This window comes from Nymphaea colorata, chromosome 1 (assembly GCF_008831285.2).
Source record: "Nymphaea colorata isolate Beijing-Zhang1983 chromosome 1, ASM883128v2, whole genome shotgun sequence".
NCBI lineage: Eukaryota > Viridiplantae > Streptophyta > Magnoliopsida > Nymphaeales > Nymphaeaceae > Nymphaea > Nymphaea colorata.
This window is the reverse complement of record NC_045138.2, coordinates 16,636,455-16,660,324: the sequence shown is the minus strand read 5'-3', so window position 1 is coordinate 16,660,324 and position 23,870 is coordinate 16,636,455. Positions and strand designations below refer to the sequence as shown.

At 36.6% G+C, this 23,870-nt stretch overlaps 4 protein-coding genes across 7 annotated transcripts; all 4 read right to left on the bottom strand.

The window, feature by feature from the left end:
- Positions 1-3,714: 3,714 nt before the first annotated feature.
- Positions 3,715-4,829, bottom strand: LOC116245549 (non-symbiotic hemoglobin 2-like). Its single transcript, XM_031617035.2, has 4 exons — positions 4,581-4,829; positions 4,372-4,486; positions 4,146-4,262; positions 3,715-3,964 (listed from the first exon to the last, which is right to left on the bottom strand). Exons 1-4 carry the CDS (start codon positions 4,682-4,684, stop codon positions 3,821-3,823), a joined length of 480 nt encoding a protein of 159 aa, XP_031472895.1. The 5' UTR covers positions 4,685-4,829; the 3' UTR covers positions 3,715-3,820.
- Positions 4,830-7,363: 2,534 nt separating this feature from the next.
- Positions 7,364-8,782, bottom strand: LOC116245734 (non-symbiotic hemoglobin 2-like). The gene is made up of 4 exons (XM_031617246.2): positions 8,606-8,782; positions 8,139-8,253; positions 7,819-7,935; positions 7,364-7,719 (listed from the first exon to the last, which is right to left on the bottom strand). The coding sequence occupies exons 1-4, from the start codon at positions 8,707-8,709 to the stop codon at positions 7,591-7,593; spliced, it is 465 nt and encodes a 154-aa protein (XP_031473106.1). The 5' UTR covers positions 8,710-8,782; the 3' UTR covers positions 7,364-7,590.
- A 1,708-nt stretch (positions 8,783-10,490) lies between these two features.
- On the bottom strand, positions 10,491-16,440 carry LOC116266382 (uncharacterized). Of its 3 annotated transcripts, none has more exons than XM_031647578.2 (10): positions 16,061-16,440; positions 15,447-15,514; positions 15,112-15,208; positions 14,753-14,899; positions 13,920-14,028; positions 13,228-13,372; positions 12,684-12,726; positions 11,662-11,835; positions 11,184-11,314; positions 10,491-11,017 (listed from the first exon to the last, which is right to left on the bottom strand). In XM_031647578.2, the coding sequence occupies exons 1-9, from the start codon at positions 16,280-16,282 to the stop codon at positions 11,195-11,197; spliced, it is 1,125 nt and encodes a 374-aa protein (XP_031503438.1). In that variant the 5' UTR covers positions 16,283-16,440; the 3' UTR covers positions 10,491-11,017; positions 11,184-11,194. The 3 variants fall into 3 exon arrangements, with proteins under 3 accessions (XP_031503438.1, XP_031503447.1, XP_049931669.1); XM_031647587.2 differs by having other exon boundaries at positions 14,753-14,881; XM_050075712.1 differs by lacking the exon at positions 10,491-11,017 and having other exon boundaries at positions 11,188-11,326.
- Positions 16,441-19,194: 2,754 nt separating this feature from the next.
- On the bottom strand, positions 19,195-21,213 carry LOC116266408 (probable ubiquitin-conjugating enzyme E2 16). Of its 2 annotated transcripts, none has more exons than XM_031647618.2 (6): positions 21,111-21,213; positions 20,858-20,961; positions 20,652-20,754; positions 20,484-20,547; positions 19,609-19,697; positions 19,195-19,508 (listed from the first exon to the last, which is right to left on the bottom strand). In XM_031647618.2, exons 1-6 carry the CDS (start codon positions 21,132-21,134, stop codon positions 19,413-19,415), a joined length of 480 nt encoding a protein of 159 aa, XP_031503478.1. In that variant the 5' UTR covers positions 21,135-21,213; the 3' UTR covers positions 19,195-19,412. The 2 variants fall into 2 exon arrangements, with proteins under 2 accessions (XP_031503478.1, XP_031503487.1); XM_031647627.2 differs by having other exon boundaries at positions 20,505-20,547.
- Positions 21,214-23,870: the final 2,657 nt, after the last annotated feature.

The following is a 23,870-nucleotide window of genomic DNA, read 5'->3' as shown; positions in this document are numbered from 1 at the left end:
TTTAGATTTTAGGTCAATTTTTCTTTCTCCAGCTTCCGTCTATATATATATATATATATATATATATATATATAGTTTTGTCACCACCAAGAATGTCCATCTATAGAGCACGTTTTGGTTATTTCACACACAAAGTAAAACAAAAAAATTCACTATTTATGATAAATGTGGGCTACAATTGAAGGGTGGGCATCTATTAAAAGGATATAAAAAATGGTCCGTAAAAGTTAGCCTATATCTTAAATAAAATAATGCCGCATTAACTGCATTTGATTGAAGTTGGATCATTTTACATCTTATGCACATAATCACTTTCTCTCAATGGTTTCATATTAAATTGTTGATGATGATTTGGTCTTGATGCTATGAAACATTCTTGTTAAGTGGGATAAACTATATACATTTACCACATTTATGGCAGAGATGTCAACCACCCAACCCAGTGATAGCATGAATAAGTTTTTTAAGAAGAATGTTAATAAGAATACTCCTTCGAGAGAGTTTATAGTAAAGTTAGGTGAAACAATTCAAAAACTTAGAGATAATGAGTTAAAGTGTGACTATAAAATGAAGAATGAAGTTATACTCTTGGTTGGTGACAAATAGTGCTATGGAGTTACACTTGAGGTGCATATTTACTCCCACAATTTTTAACAAGTTGGAGAGCAACTGCTACACTCGCTTGGTTGTAAAATTATGTTTACTTGTGATTGATTGCCAAGATTTATTTTTTCTTTTATTTGCATATGAGAAGGATGCGAGTACACTAACAAGTTTGGCTGTTCATGAGCCAGCTCGACTCGACTCGTTTACGAGTTGAAGCCACTTAACTTGAACTCGACTCGTTTACGAGTTGAAGCCAAACTCGAACTAGACTCGTTTACGAGTTGAGTTTATCAAACAAGTTCGAGTTAGCACAACTCATTGAACAGCCCTACTAACAGTTTTGCCTATTAAAATCTATGAAAGCTAAACTAGGGGCTGAGCTAGATTTTTTTTATGAGGGAGACTGAATAAAGTTTTTAAATTTTGACTAGGACCGAAATATTATTTTTCAAAACTTTTATATAAAACAAGTCAAATTTTATAAATAATTTTTTTTTACAAAAGGGGAGAGGGCCAAAGCGGCCCTACCTTTGCTCCACCCCCGAATTCTCTTAAGATCATAGATGCATATATCTTTATTCAATCAAGGAAGAATGGGTTTTAAGAGGGATATTTTATCATTTTATATACAAGAAAATTAATGTTTCTTAAACACCTTTTTGTAGGTTTCAGATGCCGGTGGAAGAGAACAACCTGGTGGTGGTGTTGAGGGAGAGGATGAAGGGGAGCGAAGGGCTGAGGAGGAGGAGCGTCAGAGTCGAGGATTTTTTTTAGACTATGAGCTAGTTTGATGATAGGACTTTTCTAGAGTTAACTTTATTTAAACTTTGTTTTCTAGGGTCTAAAGTTCCTAAAAACTTTAACTTAAGCTGGTTTGTATTTTTGGGCCGATCTGCACCCTCTTATCCACAACACTCGATCATACGGCACTTTTCTGGAATGAAACAGAGCAGACCCAGGTGCAGGGGAATCAACTTGGATCTGGATCTAATTAGTGTCCGATCTGGATCGACTTCGGACATCGCGCTACCTTCAGGATCCGAAATTTTGCAAGTGAAAATTAAGCTATCCTATTAATCAGGAGTGAACTGGATCCTAGTTACAAATGTTGATCAATATACAAAAATGGAGGGATAAAAATTAATGATGAAAATATGTTTGACAGCTTTCTATAGTCCCTTTTACGCTGGACAATGATAAATTGAAATTCTTAATATATCGCCAAAACTTTTAGATTTTAGGTCAATTTTGTTTTCTCCAGCTTCCGTTTAGTGTATATATATATATATAAGACGGAGCTAAGATTTTTTTCAGGAGCAGGCCAAATGGTTAGCGGGTCTCGAACCAAATGATCTGTGGGTCGGGTCAAGAGGAGCAACAGGTCGCGCTCACTCAGGCCATAGCCGTGGCTCCGCCTCCCTCCTCCTTTTATATATATATATATATATATATATATATATATATAAACCGGTAGGCACCAAACCCTAACGTACCAAAGTGGGTGGGAATTAGTTCATCTATTGATTATGCAGAAAAATAAGGTTGAGGATTAAACTGAAAAAGAAAAAAAGAGAAGGATTTTGATAGGGATTAATTTACCCTTACATGTATTGATGGAAAACTCATTGGTTATTTTATAGAGAGAAGGTTAAGTGTGTCGGGCACACGGTGGACAGGAAAGATATTTTGGTAATTTATTTAAAAGAAATGTCCTTCATAATTTTTTACCGATTTTTAGTTTTGTCTTTACAACTTTTTTTTTTCAATATGTAAATTAAACATCTCCTCCCCAGGTGAGTACCTCCCACTCTCTCTTTTATATATATATATATATATATATATTGCTTTTGTGACCACCAAGAATGACTATCTATAGATCACATTTTGGTTGTTTCACCTACAAAGTCAAAAAAGAATAATTAAAAAAATTTCACTATTTATATAAATGTGGGCTACAATTGAAGGGTGGGCTTCTATTGAAAGGATTTAAAAAATGGTCCACAAAAGTTAGCCTATATCTTAAATAAAATAATGATGAATTAACTGCATTTGATTCCAGTTGGATCATTTTACATCTTATGCACATAATCACTTTCCCTCAATGTTTTCATATTAGGGGATTTGGTTAATGGTTTATGTTCATACCAATAGGTTTGATGTAGATCCAATGATGTTTTGGTTCTTTTATATATTGTTGTTTATTTTCATATTCATTGTCAGAGTAAAAAAAATTCTTATTTATTGAATTGTTTTTTTATTACTTTTTTTGTTAAAATTATGGATGCAAGACCGATAAAGAAAAGTGATGAGAATGTTGTTTGAAGATAAACTAAGTAACATTTGTGAAAGTACTGATAACATACCTAATGTTGATATCGTTGAGGATAATCTATTAATGGACAATGATTTTGAACCTACTATATATATCCTCGCTTTCAAGTTTAACCGAGTTGAAGCCACTTAACTTGAACTCGACTTGTTTATATGATCAAATTCATTTCTTTTCATTTCTTAACTCGAACTCGACTCGTTTACGAGTTGAGTTTATCGAACTAACAGGTTTGCTTATTCAAATCTATGAAAGTTAAATACATCTTTGCGTAAAATTTAACTATGTCAATTTATGTTACATAGCTAAATCTTAGGTGAAACAGCATTCAATTATTTACTTGATTATGATGCATATGTATATAAGTTTTTACAATAATTTACAAGGGAATGTCGAAGAAAGATTGTAAATATTTTGGCCTCATGCGTATTGCACTTTCTATCGGACAACACGGTTCAAAGTTTTCCGCCCAACAAATGGATCATGACCAACTTGTAAGAATTTGGGATGAGAAAGTGTAGATCCAACAGAGGAACAGAACCCGTGTGGTGGGTTCATAACTATGGATGCCGCAAATGGGCTGGATCTGAGATGGACGTTTTGTATTTTGACAATTTCAGATCCAATCCAAATCCGATCAGATGTCTCAGACCCGAAACCTTTCGGGGCTTCAACGCTCATTTTTAGGGCTGCACATAGGTACATCCGAAATGAGCTTTACTGTTGATCTTAAGAAGGTTCAGATCCGAATTAATCCTTGCACTTAAGCGAACAAAAGATACCAAACAAATGATATCAATTCAAACTAAAAAACTTCAGAAAGCTTTTTGATTTTGAACCAAGAACACAAACTCCCTAATACAAACTGGACTGGATGAAATGGATCTAATTAGCGGATTGGATCTTCATCTCGGCTATGAAGGCAGCAGCCAGTTGGTCGTAGGCTTCGGCCCATGCAGCGCCCATCTCTTCACTCCATTTCTCCCCAACGGCTTCTTTCACCACCTTCAGAAACGCCACCTTTATCACCTTTTAAATCAAGGAAAAAGAAGAGCAGATGTCACATCAGATTATGTTTCCTAGAGCAAAATAATATTAGTTGTTTATACAATGGATTTGAGCAAGAAAATATTCTTGAACCAAATCAGCAATTGGAAAATATTGGAGAAAAAATCTATGCCTGTAATACAAAAGAGCAGGATAGATATACCTCAAAGTGAGACTCTTGGACACCCTTCTTAAGGTGAATGGAGCCCATCCTCTTCAGTGTGCTTCCCACAGGCACAACCTTGCCATTCTGACGCAGCTGAGCAGCCGATTCACAGGTCTACTTGTTCACCAAATCGAAACAAAAGTACCAACATGATTCCGGTATCAAACAATAGCGAAGGAGATACAGAGAGGGAGAGAGAGATCAGGAGCAGATAGATGCTAACCATGGTGAACACTTTGACAACATGAGACCTGAGCTGCGGGTTGTTCTGGGGGATTTGGTTCGGGTCCTTGAGGAAATAGAACATTCCGGCCGCCTCCGGCAACATCTGCCCAACTCTGGCCTCCCCATTGCAGCAAAAGCGGCGGAACCAAGTGAGTGGGTTGCTTCCAACGGGAAGAAGAAATTGCAGGTAGCAGTAGTACTACTTACAGGGAGAACATCTTCAGACCAAGCTCCTGCACGTTGGGCTTCATCAACTCCCACGCCTCCTTCACCATCGCCTCCTGCTCTTCGCTGAAGCTTATCGATCCCATCGCTCCTCCGCTTAACTACTCTCGACTGGCAAACTCAACGCTAGTGAGAAAAGAAGGAAAAAAGTTTCAGTGGAAGAGGAAGAAGAGAAGATGCACAACTCTGTGGTGAGTGCTTCCGATCGAGCTGCTTATAAATACAAGACGACTGCATCTCCTTTTACGGCATTATTTTATTTCTATGTAGTCTTGGGCACCAAGAAATGGGTAAAATATCTTTCCTTTTTCTTAATGTTTGTCGCATATTCAAACGAAAGAATTGGCAATATCAACTGCTTCATCAAATAATTCAACCATAATATATATATATATAAAACTTGGTTAACAAGTCAGTGGAGGATTTTTATGATTGAATTCGCCCATAAATGTTAGAAAAGGACGTGTCGTTTCTTGCCCTTGCGATCATTAATGCATTGGGACATTATCTTCCAACTAAAACGTTGACGTAGCAAATCGTTTGCGTCCATGTCAAAAAAGAGGCTCACTTCGTTAATCTTAAAACACATTTCACGACAATGTAAAATTTTCAATGAGATAAAACTTTTGATTATTTTAAATTTACCAGTATACTAGTGTTTGTGAAAGCACCAAAAAGAATTTCAGAGCAATTCTTTTCCGAGCAATGGGTTTTGTTCCTCATGCTCACCTAAAAAATATTTAAAATTAGAGATATGAAATATAAAATATGAATGCGAAAGCTCATGCGGCTTTTATGAATCTTATCTGGATGAGTTATATCTGTCTCTTTATTGAAATATTCAGCCTAAACATGTGGGGACGACATTGGAGAGAAGGAGCTATTCGTTGGTTGCAGAAACATTTACTCATGAGAGAGATAAAATTGAAGATTGGCCTTGTCTTGTCCCAATAGTTGATTCCAAAGATTTTACTTTTTCTTTTATATGTATACCAGATGTGGATGCGACTACCCAGATTTTACTTTTTCTTTTATATGTTTCAATAGTTGATTGCCAAGATTTTACTTTCTCCTTTATATGCATATAAGAGGTGTACCTATTGAAATATACAAAAGTTAAATACCCGTTTATGTAAAATTTAACAATATGAATTTATTACATATTAAATTTTAAGTGAAACAGCATCCAATTAATTGTTTGATTATGATGCCTCTCCCTCTCTCTCTCTCTCTCTCTCTATATATATATATATATATATATATATATATATATATATATATATATATATATATATATATATATATATCCTCTAGCAGTATTTTGCTGACATTCTGGTCCCCGTGCCGGTGTTGAGACTGTGAAATGTTGCACTCCATCTATCTTTGGATACGATTTTATAAAGCTACTAAGAATGTCATAAGTAGTATAAACGTCAAAAAAATCACAACAAACAATTTTAATACGTGTCTTTCATTTAATTGCCTAAATGAAACGTAAAACTCGTGATTAGATGATCAAAGTTTTAGCTTAAACATGTTTTTATCAAACTACCACAAGAAAAAAACTGTGCATCGTAACAATTTCATCCGGTACGGTTTTCTCCTGCATTGTCAAACACTGAGAATTTTATCCTGCATGAAAAAATCTCCTGCAAAAACCTCTCTAAAGACTTTTTTCTACCGTAATTTTTTTCTGAAAATTTTACCATCCTGTACATCAAAACTTACCTAACAGATGTCGGCAGCAGTGCTCAATGTGTTCAGGTCCAGTCGATCGTTTGCTTCATTAGTGAAATTATATTTTTTTTTTTCGATGAAGAATAGTACTCTCACAACGGGACAAAGTCGTCACTAAAACACTACCATTGGTTTGAGCATTTTTTTGGACAAAAATGAATATGACGTGCAGTATTCTTAAATGGGAAAGGTTTAATGGGCATATGTTTATATAAAAAAAAAATCGCAAGGAAAACGAACCTCAGTTAAAAAACTAAGCTTTTGTGTTCGGAAGACAACTTCATAAAAAAATATTATTTTGCGAAAACCGGTTTCAATTTGTCAAATTTCGCTCCTCTATTACCAGCCTTGTTCTCGAGCAAGAAGCAATTTGAAAGTTCAAAATATTAATCAATTGTAACTAGGGGTCATGCCAAGATTTTTTCATGAGGGGCTGAATTGTGGTTTTAAATTTTGATAGGACCGAAATATCATTTTTCAAAATTCTTATATAAAATACACAATTTTTTTAAAAATTGTATGTAATTTTTATTTTTTTTTTCTTTTTTTCCACCCACCAATGTAACTAATAATAAAAAAACACTCACTCAATAAGTAGAAAGAACCCTCTACCTGCAATAGATAGGGCGGCAATGTAGATTTATTCAATTGCATGATTTGGGTTCATGTAGTGCTCTCACTACATTTTATTTGATTATATCGAAAGGTTCAATAAATAAAGATTTTTCTATTGGATCAAGTAAATGTTGATGATAAGCTTCAAGAGAATGATTCAAATTTCTTATAGAATCAAATTTCCAAAAAACAGACAGGTTAGAATTGATTTTGAGATAAGAAGTGATCTTCGCCAACAAATGTGTGGCAAGGAAACCAGGATTTTGCTTTCTAAATAGTTCTTCCGGAAAATCTGAAGCTGATCTAAAATCCATATATTGTCGGACTCACTAATTAAACAAACACTAGATTTTGGCGACATAGATTTGCAAAAAATTCAGATCTGAGACGCCACAAAGAGAGAGAGCAAAATATTGCCTTTGATTATTATTTTCTGATCATACACATGAAACCACAAAATATTGATCGAAACCAGTAGATTAGCACTCTTTGCTACCTGGAAACAGAACAAAATTCATATCATATTTATTGCCGCTTGGAAAGCATTTGCTAGTAGAGTCCCTCAGTTGTCTCCTCTTCCTTTTTGCCTTACAGAAAAGTAAGGCATGGCTTTATTCGAAAGCATTTTCTAGTAGAGTCCTCAGTTCATCTGAGCTTTAATGGCGGAAGCAATGTGGTCGTATGCTTCGCTCCACGCGGAACCCATCTCTTCACTCCATTTTTCTCCCATCCCCTGGCGTATCGCCCTCAACAGTGCTTCTTTCACAACCTTTCCAATAACAATTAAGCAATTGTTCATGCCAAGGTAAAGAAAATAAGACCAACAAACTTCAAAAAGAGAGAGAGAGAGAGAAAATCAGGATCTTACCTCAAAATGAGGACCTTGGACTCCTTTTTTCTGGTGTACAGATCCAAGGTTCTTGATGGTATTCTCTGCAACTACAACCTCACCCTTCTCTCTCAGCTGAATAGCCGCTTCACATGTCTGTTTTCATGAATATCATATCGATTACTTATCAAGATAAAACAATTTCTTGAGATAAAGTTTGTCAGGAAAGAGGAAGAATAAAGAGATCGAAACTGAAATCTTGTCATATATAACTGAGTTAACTTGGCCTGCGCAGAAACCAACATGGTGTAGACTATGAGACAAAATCTTTGCTGGGCAGCTAATATTTTTCTGCTTACCGTCTTGAAGACCATCATTGCATGAGACTTCAGCTTGGCATTGTTCTCAGGAGCCTCATTTGTGTCCTTGAGGAAAGAGAAAAGGTTCTTTGTTTCTGGTGCGATCTCGAAGATTCTGCTCCACCAACCAACAGAATTTTCAGTTGACCAATTTCATTTCGACCATACCGTTTCATTTTCGACAGTTTCTATTCCTTTTGTTTGTAATTTGTCTCAAAGCATCAACAATAATCTATAAAAACAAAAATGATATTTGTATATGGGTAGATAAGCTTTTATGAGATTTTAAAATCCATGTTTTGACCGGTACGATATGTCTAAAAAACTACTTTATATATATATATATATATATATATATATATATATATATATATATATATATATATATATATATATATATATATATATATATATAGAGAGAGAGAGAGAGAGAGAGAGAGAGAGAGAGAGAGAGGTGTGGACAATACGCGAGGAAAAATTTGAGACTGAGCTCTGGGGCGTTGGGTTTCAGGACCTCCCATGACTCCTTTACCAATGCCTCATGCTGTGCACTGAACTTGATCGATCCCATGGTGATCCTCTGAAAGTCACTAAACTTAGAACTGAAAGGAAGAGGAGGGCAAAGAGAAGAGGGAAAGCCAAAGGAAAGAAGGAACTGGATCTCTCTGGTCACTTCTTGGCCCTCTTTATAGGAAGAAGCTCCCCGCTCTTCCTGCTACGTGTGTGCAAAACCATGTGTCTCGAGAGAAAAGAAAATTCAATCAGTTTACACAATCTAACCTTCTTCTCTCTCTAGAAAATTACTGCCATTGTCATTTTCTGCTTTGATTTGATGCGAGATGTAAAAGCTTGGTGTCTCGAGCGGGTCTGATATTGGAAGGTCTTTCGAAGCTCGATCCAATTATCTTTACCTCAGCCAGTTAATATTCTCTTCAATCGAAGATCCTTTTTTTTTGGAAATTTATGTTGGTATTTTGCTCTGCTTGAAGAATGTAATCTACTTTGGTGCGGGCCACAATCCCTTTGGTTGAGTTTTTAGCCTGACTGCATTAAAAGGTATGTTTTAGAAAATCCATACTAAATATTAAAAACCATAGAGTTAAGGTCAGATGGATACGACCATAGACAATGGATCTCAGATCGGCACAGATCTAACATCCGCAATGAAACAAACACAACTTTTTGAGATTTTGAGAGAGGAAACTACCCTTTACAATTTAGAAAAAAAATAATAATTTGAGCCCATGTAAAAATTTGAAAACTAAAGTTGGTCCTTGTGAAAAATTGTAAAAAAGCTTTTAATTTTCGAAAGAAAATCACCGAACCGTTTTAACCCCTAAAGAAAAGGGCAATCTTGATCCCCGCCCCTAATTCAAAAGGCGACGGTTACGGCCGAATCGCCGTCCCTTTCTTCTGCTCAAACAATCAGTTGAGTGATGACACGCAGCACGGCGCACGCAATCTGCCATCTGTTCTGTTGAAGCTGCTTGGATCATTTCAACATGTTGAATGGTTGAATTGACCTACCAGAAAATCCGGAAAATAACTGTATACTAACCATTTACATCTCTGCCCAAATCCTCTCTAAAAGTGGCATTGGAAGCGCCTCCCCACACTCACTTGTTTTGGATGCTCCCTTCACTGGGCTCCCACTGTGTGATATTTAGAAGGAAATCCATTAAGATGGTATGAGAAAGCCACCACCTAATTGTTCATGATCCAATAGCATAAAACAAGTTTTATTGGTCAAATGGTAGCTTGCACATGCATTTTCACAAGGTCGCTTGATGTGATAATTCGTGAATTCATATATCAAGCTGCTTACAGCAATTCTCGAAGTCCCTATATTTGTTTGTTCCCTGATCACCAAACACGGGTGAACAAGATTATGTGTACACATGGCATACCGAAGCCACCACCAAAGGCAAGTCCATTCATCGGTTAAGGACAAACATAAACATCAAAAAGGAAGTTCCATGATTTTTGCATGCAAAGATGTATCAGGTTTTTTATTTTGAAATATTTTATGTTCCTTACATGCCATGAGAAAAATGGAACTAGGAAAGTGTTAGAAAGCATTTTACTTATTTCTGTGTTACAAGAAAATTATGGTTGGAAAAAGGTTAAGCATGGTTGTCGAGATTCAAGAAAAAAAATTAACAGGCTAATCAAGAACACTAATTGGGTTGTCAATGGATTAGATCAAACCCATTACAGAAGCAAATATTGAAATGATTATGATAAGTTCGATAATTGTCTGCTGTACAAATCAGCACTGCATATCTGCTTCATTTACTCGGGGGATTCGCGTTCAAAACAACCATCATCAGCTCAGATAGAATTTCATGCGTCTGGTGGCTAGATGTTACATTCAAAAGTCAAAGCAGTCGTGATACAGTTTCAGTATATCCAACTAATACATCTGATGATTCAGCTACATTATTAGCGTCGGCCCGTATGGGTAAATACAGATTCGAATTATGAATCGTGCTTTCTGGTTTAAGAAATGTCTAGCAACAGATTTTAAAGTACACTGATTCTCCTAAAATGATTAATCTCCGATGCTGATATCGGTGACATAGATGCTGATATTGGTGACATAGGCATATGCACAATCTTCATGGTTCCGATCAAACTAAAAGAGTAGTGAACGCGAGAATCTTCACCAACAGGAGTGGATCCTGCAGCACACTTGATTGCCTCCAGGGAAACATGAGTTCCAATCCATATGAATGGACGATTGGGAAGCTTCACGCTGGATTTTCAAACTGAGCAAAGCACGTAAAAAACATGGATAGCATGACCATGTTCTAATTGCCAGCTCATCAGCCACAGCAGCAGCAACATGCCATTCAGATACTGAATGCCTCAAGGAATACCTGAAAACCAATAATTGCTGAATTGAAACCCCAGAAGAACAGAAAAGCAGAACTTCACACTTCAAAATAGTCAAAGTTATCCTATTCTTCTATTGAATAAAGATATCAAAGGTAGACCTTTCAATTGTGCAAAATAGTACCATAATCAAATTAATGTTCCTTCTACCTTTCAGAATGTCAATCCTTTTCACTAGAAACCTGTTTTGGAAGTTCTGTTTTATCTCCAAAGATCTTCAAGGCGAGTGAATAAACTGACTTCCTCTTCACTGTTGTACTTTCTGATACCATTTTCACTGCCTACATGGAAGACTAAACAACCAATAAGGATATTTAAAAAAAAGATGAGAAAAAGGAGATCTAAAGAAACTGCAAATTGCATATGGAGCTTTTACATGGACACTGACTTTCCAGTATGATGAGATACAAGAATCCTTGCATCATTTTCAGTCCAATATACTAATATCAAACTAAACATTGTCAGAATAATTCTGGACCAGTGGTTATTACAAGGATCAGGATTGTTGCAGGTAAATGAAACACTTGCTCAAAAATGTGTCCAACCAATGCATTGCAAGGATGAGAGGGATGATGATTTAAACCAAATGCATTGTGTTAGAAATGAAGACACCTAAGGGCCAGATTACCATGGAAAGGCTGTGACCATTTGATACCAGTTCCCTCAATTCATGTGCAATTTCTGCTTCTGAAGGGACTTCTGCAGCAGAGTCCCTTTTCCCCTCAACCAAAATTGTTATCTCTCCTTTTGGCTGGTAGCTTGAAAAAGCTTCTTTTGCTTCACCTAATGTGCCACGCCAGAACTGAATTTGGGGAGAGATGTTATCATAAAAGCAAGAAAAATTCTAGTAAGAGACAGGAAATTCAAAGCTAAAGGAAGAATTTTGCTACAGGACTAAAAATATGAACACAAAAGAATTACTTCACAAACATGATAAGATGGAGTTTGATAGGAAAATGTTGATCTGCAGGCTTAAACATGGTTTCCATAAAAAAAAATGCATATAGTTTGTGAAGAAATAATGCCTTTCTGAAGGGCAAAAGCTTCCACATGAAACAACCTATAATCAACCCTTCAAGCATTGATGTCGAAGCTTAACTGCTTCCTTAAGCATACTAATCAGAACATGGAATGTTTCACTTCAGTTGATTTCAAGACCAATACGATATTTATACTGGAAAAATGGAAAAAAGCTTCATAGCTCTTTTTTTCAATGTGATTCACATAGTTGAATCATATATGTGAAAGAAATTTTTTAACATCTGCAGCAGACAAAGCTCCAGGGAATGAGTTAAAACCAGATGGAAGTCGAGTGGAATAGTCTAATGGTCATAGTAACTAGGCATATAACCACAATATTACCTCTTAAACATCGGCCTAGTAGACGTTTATTTGAAGAGATGCTCAGTAGTCAGTAATTGACCTTCAGCTATAAATTCAATTGATGTGATTGTTTTGAAAGCTTAGGAAAAGTGATTAATCATTAATGACTTATACAGCAACTAGTACACACATTTTACATGACAGGAATGCTCACAAGCACAACATAACATGACAGTTGATCTGTTCGGAACTACAGAAATATGCTCCTGCTAGGAATTCGGCTAAAAAATCATGAACCATGCATGTTGCCAACTTATACAATCTTACCTCTTCATGAACCTTCGTCATCTCTCGTGCAATAACACAGTTCCTAAATCATCCAAAAATATCATCATCAAGAACAAAAAGATTAAATGGAAATTGGACTCTATTCTACAAAGGTATCTTATAACAGCAAATGCAAAAATTGTTATCTTCAATTCACTCACTTGACAGACTGAAATATGCAGCATGATTATGAAAAATAATACACTCAGAAAGTGCTACATAATGTCATCTGACATGAAAGAAGTTCGAACTCTTCTCCATAATTCTGGCTTATTCACATATTGGACTCTCATTTCTTCCTATACCAGTTTGCTTATGTTGTGGTTAGGTCATCTTATCAAGTGGATGTCCTTGAAAAGAAGGAAGGCAGGAGAGATGAAAAAAGGAAAGGACGCCGTGCAACTACCACACTTGATGGAGTCAGGTCTTGCCAAATTAAGGACAAACAGAATGATAGAATCTCATTCAAAGTCAAGAAAAAATTTCTTTGACACTTTTGAGCAACACCAAAAAAAAAAAAGCAGCTAGTCCCCACAAATTTAACCTTGAAGTACTAAAAATCTCAGTGACTTCATCAAGGAAAGCCTGGATCTTGTGGGGAGGAACATAGAAAATCTGGGTTGCAGCTTCACTGGAAGAGATAAGCAGCCTTTGTCTTCTTGATCCAGCGTGCTTAGAAAGAAAACCCACTACAATTACAGATAATATAAAAATTAGAATATTCAAGAGGAAGTATAAACAATCTGTTATAAGCCATTTGTGCAGTAAGCCACAGATACAGATAAAACCTAGGAGGCAAGGTGGTAAAGGATTTCACCCTACAGTCAATACCATTTGTATTAAGGTTATGCATGGCACTGGAATAATCTGACTACATCAAACATGGAATTGGAAAGAAATATTTCCCCCCATTAATACTTAATAGAATGCTAACAAAGGGAAACTTACAATCGAACAACTGCAATTTCATGTTTCAAAATGTAAGTTTTTAGAAACTCTTTATGAATACTTAAATTCTGAAGCACCGTGAGGCTAATAAGACATGGTTGAACTATGTTAACACTAGTTTGGCTTATTACAGAGAGTATTAATTTATGTTTTTCTATATCTAGAAGAGTTCTTTTTGCAATTAAAACTGTAAAATAAGAGCAAGTTTCTTTTCAGCATGACGACACTGACAATTTAGAAAATCTATGTACATGTAGCTAGCTATAGACATGAAATCTATGTTATTACCAAATGTAAATTCATCAGTTGACAGCCCAGAGGCAGATAGAGCAGCAATCACAGCGCATGGCCCCGGAATCGGAAAAACAGGGATCTTGTTATGCACACATAACTTTGTCTGCATCAAAATTTAGGTTTAGTTGAACGCTAGAACAAATAAGAAGGAAGCAAATAATAAGCTCGAAAATTTGCAACTAGTGTGGTGCAACTCTCCACTTAACTCAGAAACATAACAGAAAACAAGAAAAATTAGGTGAACATGTATTTCTATATTTCCAAACTTATTGATTGATCCAGAGAAAAATAGGATCTAAATCCTCAAAGTTAAGAGGTAAAAATGTGCAACACTAACTCATGTGACAACATATGGGACACATACATCTGATATCGTAGGTGCCATTTCTTACTCTGACAATTTTAGTTCCTTAGTACATTACTAATGTAGCTGACAGCTTTCATATTACAAAATGCACTATCAATATGCACCTAATATTGGAAGTTTATCCTGGAAGAAATTTCACAAATTGCGGACATATTCCTATTGGCATATGAAGGATTTCAAGGTGAAGTTTTCAGACTAGAACCATCAACCTGAAATGTTACATATGTCATGACGTATAGGCCAGGTAGTAAAAGCTTGTTGAAATTGAAAGGTAGTGGAGACAAAATACAAATCATGCTGCTATCCAAGTCCAATATGCTATTACAGCAGAAATGTTCAACAAGATAGGTGCAGCACTAGAATTTTGCAAATGCAGATAGAAGTATGTAATAGCATAATCAAAACCATTATTGTCAATCAGATCAGCATTAAAAGAGGTAGTGTTACTAGTACTGCTTACAAGTTGTTCTCCAGGATCACTGATGCCTGGTGTCCCTGCATCACTAATCAATGCGATGATCTCTCCTTGCTGAAGTTTTTGTAGGATTAATGTGCCTCGCTGAGATTCATTGAACTTGTGATAGCTAAGCTGCAACAGGGAAAAAAACTTCAAGAAAAAAGACAGACAAGGACAAAAGACATGTCAAAGCATATTCAAGTTTTATGGCCTCAATGGAAATTAACATGCTAATCAAAAGTTCAGCCACTTTACAAATATCCTTTCTAACCCTGATATTTTTTTATATCTAATATAAAAAAACAATTCTGCGTATATGCATGTGCTTGTACGCCTGTGCATTAACAATGGAAATATCTTACAAGGGGCGTCTTAATATTGTAGTGCTGGAGCAACTTTCCAGAGTGTCTTGTATCTTCCGATAGTATTAAGTTAGCCGACTTCAAAACACGTAGTGCCCTGCAGTGAAAGAACTTTCGGCTAACAACAAGAACTATATGAAAAGACTAACACTAAGAAGGAAATATGAAAAGGAGATAGAAAATGCAAGAAAAGATACAGATAACACTAAGAAGAGGAGAATCAATATTTAAATTAGACATTTCAAGGGCTCCAAATCATGTTCATTAGACAGCTTATGATGGCATATACTTATAGTTCATATTTTTAAGAACCAAACTAAAAGCTAACATCATACCGCAGTGTAATATCCTCTAGGTTACCAATTGGGGTTGCCACGAGATATAGACCAGATTCCAATGCATCCTGCATGGAGATGGAACAATGCAATTGATAAGTTCTGGAACGAGGGTTCAGAAGGATATGAACACCAGACATGTGGACAGGCATTGATACATCAAGAAAGAGAAATAGCGGAGCTAGGGATGGGACATGAAAGCCAAAAAAAAGTTGATAAAATTACATTTTAAGTTAGAGAATAGCTGTATAATAGAACTAGTAGCAACAATGACAGAGTTAGGAGCATCAGTAGTCGCAGTAGTAGCGACACAGAAATAACCTAAGAACCAAGCAAGGATGCAATCACGGTAAGAACTGGGACCAGCAATTTGATATCCAAAATTGACCAGGCGTTAAGACCACATGTACGCTACAGTCGCATAAACAGATAAGCGTGCGATGGATCAGACTATAAGAAGGAAAGCTGAACGAATTGCCATATTGCGTTTCAAAGGAGTGAGGAGTTGGCTCAATGGCAGCAAGGGGATTCAAAGCAAGTTTACAAGCTTGATAGTTTCAGTCTCTTGGGGGACTTTACAAAGAATTTAAAGAGGTGGGCATCAGAGAACTCACTCTTTTAGTTGGCTTGAAAGAGATGCTCTCTTGGAGTGGTTCGTCCGCCAGGGGTCCAGCAGAGAAGCAAAGAGCATGGCGCGGAAGAGAGACGGTGATGCGCCTGCGGCAGCAAGATTGGAGAGAAAGAGGATAGGCTTGGACAGCAAGAGGTGGTGAAGGGAGGAGAAGTCTTCTTGACGCCCATGACACGGCCACACAGCAATGAATTAACCGAACCATTTGCTTCAGAAACACAGGATGAGACCTGCGGCTACGCAAAAGCAAGAAAGAGACCCCGTTGGGCTCCCTCTCTCTCTCTCTCTCTCAGATGGACACTGGTTACTCCCCTGAGCCTGAGGCTACTCCGGGCAGACCAACTATCAGCAGCATGGTCACTGAGTAAATGTGGCTTCCACGGAGGATACTCGAACAAGAACATAGTTGATTTCTGACTCTTAATCTCTGATTAACGAAAGATAAGCCTCCATTGGATGATTTTTTACTTTCTAAACTAATTTTTTATAACTAAAAAATTGGTAAAATCTGCAAACTTAATACCAATCCAAAAAGTTTAGAGTTTGGCAAATGTTATACATATTATCATTGTTATAAATATAAGAATTTGCGGCATGTCTGTTTGATTAATGATACAATACCGACATACATGGCTGCATTTCGGTAAAAACTCTCATTATTTTTCACTTTTTAAATTTTAAAAATAATTTATAATATTTAAAGGTAAATCTATTCGAGTCCGATCTTTTTAACATCCTTACTCACATCATGAGAAAATATCTACAAAACCCTAAATCTGTAAATCATTCATGGTGGCATTCGTATAACCCAACTCAAAATTACAAGTGTACAACATAAGGGCAGGGTTCCTAAAAGAGAACATTTGTTTCTTGGTGGGAGTGGGAAGTGTTTCAAAAGTACGTTCAAACAAGTAAAGTTTGTCCCATAGTTTATTTAGGCATTTTAGATACACATTTTTGGAATATGCGCATAAATAAAAGGGAATCATATTAAATCATGACCATATTGAGTGAGTTCCGCAAGAAAGTCGTCAACTGAAAGGTAATAACTATTTGATCTTTTTTAAAGAGTTGTCCTCCCAATGCTTATTTCTAAGTTGTTTTAGGTAATTAGAGAGTTACTATAATTGTTCAGGCATTTTCTGAGCTCCCAAAGAGCGATGTTCTGAACCCAAAGTTGTGTCCAATAGTGACAAACTGATTGAATTCGTCAGCCGACACAAAAACGTGACATGTCATGTTGACATATATTATTAATTCTTAATTAATTTTTCAATAAGTTGAATTTCTATTTTCATTGTTCTTATGTAATTTTGATTTTATATTTAATCTATACATACTAATAGTAACTTTTTTGCTCATTCAAATGATTTTATATTTAATGTCATCACCAGTGGAGAAATTGCATACCATGAGTTTTTTTTTTTTTTCAAGTTTCAAGGGAGCTGAATGAACTTCAAGGGTAGTATAACGGTAAAAAGACATGTCACTAATTCGATTTCTGTGAGAGTTATGTTCTTGTATTAAGGTGGTAGGGCATAGCATTTAAGTTGAAGACTGCACACACCAACACAGTTCACAACCTCAAAGACAGGGAAATAAAAGGGTGTTCAGCTTAGCTTGGGGCGATAAGGATGGACCTCTCGCTCACCCATAATCCATGAAAGTAAAACACTAGTGGTCAGTAGTAAAAAGGAGAGCGCTTTATAGGAGCCCAAAAAGAAGTTAAAAAAGAACTTTTGAACATTTCCAAAATACCCCAACTCCCTTTTGTTCCCGAATTCTGGTGCACCTAACTCACTCTCGCGCAACTCAATGCCTACATTTGCTTAGGCTTAGGTTTAAGTCTACCATTATCGAATTAGTGGTGACCTTGTAGAACGACCAGCTTTACCAAACCCCTTGAGAATTTACAATACCACTTCCTTGAGAGTTTGAAGACTGGGTTCCCAGACTTGTGAGTTTACAATGCTACTTCCTTGAAAGATGAATGAAGACTGTGTCCCCAAACTTGTTTAAAGGAAGCTAATGACCAATATACCCTAAACTATGTACCAGCTTCCTGAGAAAAGTATCCAATTACTTTATTATTATTACGCATCGAGTTATAGAAATGGTTTCCATCCACATTAATTGATGTTACCTTTACTGGCAGGCATATTCTTAAATTTGACGGCTAATATGAAACTGGAAATTTGAAGTCCAATATGAAACTGGTTATGCTTCAATATTCTTAAGTATACTGGTTGTTGAGTACATTGTGATCTCCAATAGAACATTAGTACATTTCTAGACACACTTGAGATCTCTAAACTGGTTATGCTTCAAAAACATAGCACCTGTAACTCACAAACAGACCTATCTAATCAAAGGTGCTTTGTTTTTTAACAATATAAAAAAGTTAATTTTTTTTTCTATTATATTCTTTCATTGTAAAGTTTTCTGTTTTTTTAACTTTCGGAAAGTCGCGTGACAACCAGCGAGTATCTAATGTGTTTTTTTCGTGAATAAATATTCCTTCTTAAATATCTGAACCGTGGCTGGGGCGTATGAGTAAACACATAAAAAGCACATAGGATTTGAAATAGCATTTGCTTTTTTTCTTTTTTATCGACGAAAAGGAAACATCAATCCCGTATTTATTAGAGAAGAGAAGCCACAATCACGTCCTTTTTAAGAAAAAATGCTTCTACTACAATGCTTGGAAGTCAGAATGTCCTTCATCAAGTCCATTATTACCTTTGGTTCAACCACGCCATGTGGGTTGTCACCCAAGTGTATGTCATTAAGGTGACAAAGTGAGTGAGCAAAAATATCATCAAGGAAGATGGTCGGCTTTATATTTGGGCCACCTTCTATTTGTGGTTGTACCGGCTCAGATTTCCTGTATATTTAGCTGATTCAAATTTGATCTGTTTGCATCCCTATAGTTTGAATGTCAAGGTCGATTGGAATTTCGGGCCACATTTATGAACAAGAACAGGTAGATCGGCGAACTGGATGAAGCAGTTGTCTCTTTAAATGGTTCACGATGCGCATGAGCATTTTAGGGAGGAACAGTCAATTTTGGTGTTCAAATTATTCATCAAAAGTCCGAGAAAAAAGGGACCAAACAGGGAGATTACAGAGATCACAAGACTTATTTGAGAAATATTATCTTATCTTTTCAATTGAGTACATTGGTTGTTAAGTACATCGTTCTCCGACAATATACTAGGAGATTTGTATATTCCTAGACATACTTGAGATTGGCAGTGTTGAAATAACTAGTAGTATGCAATTTGAAATGAAATTTAGGGAGACCATGGTCTACCCAGGATTTGCTTCAGCATCATCTACACTTTTTCATCATGGAACAGCCATCTCGTCTCCTTTGGAGATCTACCAAAGCGGCAGTTCCTCACGTAGCGTTTGTCATTCGCAGGGCGTTGCTGCAGGCAAAATGAGAAACAGTAACAAATTAGGCAGGTCCTGATCATGATGGCGTTCCAACTGATAGTATGTGGAAAAATTTATGCAGTGGAGGGGAACCTTTGCAGGGGAACTTGAGAGCATAGAAAGAATGCTGACACAGATAGAACTCACAGTCATGGCTGCGGTCCAGGAATCATACAGGATATCTGATTGACAAGAGCATTAGTTGATTGCTGCAATTTCATGAAACATATAATATGTTTCTTTACCAAATTATAAAACTCACAAAGACTACAACCTTGGAAATTATATACAGTAAAAGACAATTATCAAACTCACTACCAGGAAAGCAAAAGATATACAAGTTGAACTCATTGGGCGTCGTTCACCCTTTAATTCACTCACCAGCCACTATGATCTCTTGCGCATTTAGCCGATTCATAAAGTTACAACCTCATATCAAAACAAAAACAACCTCACCTATCCGTGTTAGCTTAAACTAAACTTCGCATTAGTATGATAGTTTCAGTCATTCACTAATCTGTTCCCTCGTAGGTTACAGAAGTGAACCATGAATATGGGTCAGAAATCTCCTGCTACTTAGTTTCACATGTTCGTTCTGGAAAGCCTTACAATCCATGAAATTGGTTTGGCTTCCCTTGCTATATACCTGATAGTCATGGACATAGTATAAATGGCGTCATCGAAGATGCGCATATCCAGAAACAGACTTCAAATTTTAGAAAGAATCTCAGCATATTAAGCTAATAGCCCCATAAGCCAACAGTCGCTACTTCCAGAAAATTAAATCAAAGCAATGCAGTCAAACAGCAAAAAAGACATTCACAAGGAAGTTGATAAAAAGCAACAAACGTAAATGGGAAAGGAGAAAGAAAACAAAAATACTACGAGAACCAAGAGAAATTCCGAAACCCTTCAACAGAGAGGAAGGTAGAAAGAAGAACTCGAACATATAAGACCACCAAGATCACCTAAGCAAATATGACCATTACTGTAAATGTGCGGATGCATAGGCGCCGGATGGAGAAAAATCACCTGAGAAATGAGTAAAAAAGAACAAGAACGCTTCAATTCTACAAACTAAACGAAACTCAAGAAGAAAATTCCCGAAAAAGAGCGATAAGAACCCCAACAAAAACCTGCGGCGCCTCCATCGGATAATTCTCGGGAAAATCAAGCTGAAGCTGGTATGTTTCGCTTGCGTACAGCGTTCCGGGAGCCCCGACCACCTCAACGACCCAGCTTAACACACAATTGAGATTCAAAGACCCAAAAACAAGTCAGAATGCCTCCATGCAACGGAAAACAGAGAAATTTCGGTAAAAACCGGAGACTGGAGACATACCTCTGAAGATCGTCGGAGACCTTATGCTTAAAGCCGGGAGGAGGACTAGCCTCCCATTCCATTAGCTCCTTCTGGATGCGGAGGCATGCTGCCTTACTGAGACTCTGCACCAAGAAATGTCAAACGCAAAAAGGACAGAAGAGAGAGTCAGCTTCTTCCAAGGAAAACGACGAAAGAAGACTACAACAAGAGATGGCAAAGAAGAATGAAACAGAATCAGAATTAGATCTTAGAGTTCGACTGGTGGCAGAACCTTGCGAGAGGTAGAGCAACTCATGGCCTCTGCTCAGAGAAAGAGAGAGAGAGAAAAAGCGAGAGAGAGAGAGACAGAGAAGGAGGGCGGGAGACAACGATGTGAAAACGAAGGAAGCTTAGCAATTTTTAAAGAGCAGTTGGAGGTTGTCTGATTGTGTGGACTCAGTAATTTACAGATTTAACCTTTGGCGTGAGCGGGAAGTAACTCTTTTATATTTATTATTACATATCGTCGTCAAGTTTACCTTTAGGGCTTTGAAAAAGTAAATATTACGGTAATGAACTTTGGCGCAATGCCAGCATTTGAGATGTCTCACGGTGGTAACAATTTATGGTGTCTTTAGTTAAAGAGTTTTATTTTTTAATCATGCCCAAAGATTTAGATTTTAAAAATAAATGCATATAGTTTGCCTTACTTTAGCTTGTTTCAATGTGATATTTAATTTTATACCAACATTATTTAGTGTCGTTAAATTTAATTTTCGGTTAAAAGTGCACAACCTTGGTGCATGTCTAATAATATTAAAGAATTGCATTTCCTTTTTTTTCTATTATAATCGATTATTTGTTTGAAAAGTTTTTCCTTTTGAAATGGTTGGCGAAAACCAACGAGTATTTGAAGGGTAATAAAAATTCCCTTTTAAATGTTCAACCGTCGCACTCAGAGGGGTATATTTGTAAACACATAAAAAAGTTCATGTAGTTTAAAATAAGATTTTTTTATTTTTTATAAAAATAGAAAATGTCGACACCACCCATCTGCACTATTGAAGAGAAAAATTTGTCTTTTTATTTTTTAGAAAATCAAGCGAAAATTTTTCTACCTTCACAATGTCGAGAATGCCCTTCGTCGAGTCAAATATTATCTTTCTCTCAACTAGGCGGAGTTGGCGCCTACGTGTATGCCATTAAGGTACCAAGTAAATGACCAAAATGTCCTTAAGGAGGCTGATCGGCTTTGTATATGGATGTACCGGGTCCGGTTTCATGTGTATTTGGCTTATTCAGATTTGATCCATTTGCGTCCCTACAGTCTCAAAATCCAAGGGCAATTGGGATTTCGGGTACATGAACAAGTAGATAGGCGAATTGGATATGGATTTTATTGGCCACTTCTGCAATCCACACGATGCAGCCAAAATGGATCAATGACGAGATCTGTGAAACCTTCATTTATTATTTAGATCAGATCTCACAATTAGGGATGTAAATGCATTGGGCAGACCTGATTACCAATTGATTTGATTTTGAATATGTTTACTTAGATACGGTAAAGATATTCAAATCCAATTACTAATCAGTTCAAATCTGGTTCTGTTTTATAACCCGACACGGATCCAAGTCCATCATCTAACCGAGATTCAATAAAGAACGGACTCGATTAGATACAAATGTTGGGAACTTATACTAGTTAGAAATAAACTTTACAAAAAGAATCCTCTTTTTTTAACAATATTTTTAATTTGTAATTGAATAAGATAGAAACCAAAGTAACATTGATTTAAATTATTTCACCATTTTATATTCTAAACTTCTACTATATCAATACTTCAGTTATACATAAACCAGTTAGAAATTTATTACATATATACTCCATGTTGAAATGGCATTTGTTAAACAATAGGATTTATTTGAGTGTAATTGTTGGTGATATCTCCGAGATACGAATTCATTATGAATCCCAATTTGGGCAAGTGATATCTGACTCAACAAGTTCCTTGATTGTCGTGGAAAGCTCAGTAGAGTCATTGCAGCATGGTATGATTTCTTTGGTAAATAATGTTTAGATTAAGAAGGGATATTGGACCCGCCAAATCATACTTGAAAGGTTAAAAAGCAACATCGAGTACGGTGGCAGTTAAAGTGGTAGGCTGGGATTGAAAAAAATCATCATACTATTGTAAATTCAGATGTGGATCCTCAGCCAAGAAAATCAAGCCGATTGAAACTGTTCAGGAGTGCTATGATGGTAGAAGCAGCAGATCTTTTTAATGCACATATTTTATTGCAAAATTTTACATAAAAAAATAAGTATTGGATGATCAGGGTTTGATTCACTACCAAAAGAAGGTCGAAGCCTTCACCCAACCTCTCATCTTCCAGGGTACAAAGCCTGCATCAATGCCTAGATATGCTATCTTCACCACTTTTCAACTTGTGTGTCGATGACCTCTCGTTTGCAACAAAGAGAATTCACCCCCGAGGAATCAAAGTGGAGACTGGTTGCTTACCAGACTGGAGAGAAGTGTCTTTAATTCAATTGCCATGAGCGTTACGCCTTTACATCTTAAGTGGCAGGGCTAAGCACCTAACTTAAGGTTTATTGCCTAATGCTGATAAAACCCAAGGACCTAAAGGTGGGAAACATAGGAGAAGGGCTTTTCCAAGCGGCGAGTAATGATCCTCTCTTTCACTTCACTTGGAAGCTTGATGCATATACAAGTGTGAATTAGTCTAAACCACATGAAAATCCATAGCTATATAACTTTGTTGCTTAATTTGGTAACAACAATGTATATGATTCACTTGTGTTCATAGCTGCATAACTCTGTTGCTCAATTTGGTATCAATGATGCATTCGTGATTCACTTCAGTAGGGATGTTCACGAGCCAGCTCGAACTCAGCTCGAGTGTTTTGAAAGAAATTCGAACTCGGTTCGAGCTCGAGTTGAGTTTGATTTCATTAGCTCGAGCTCAACTCGGCTTGAACTCTTAAAACTTGAAGTCAGCTCGAATTGCCTCGTTTTAAGATAAAGCC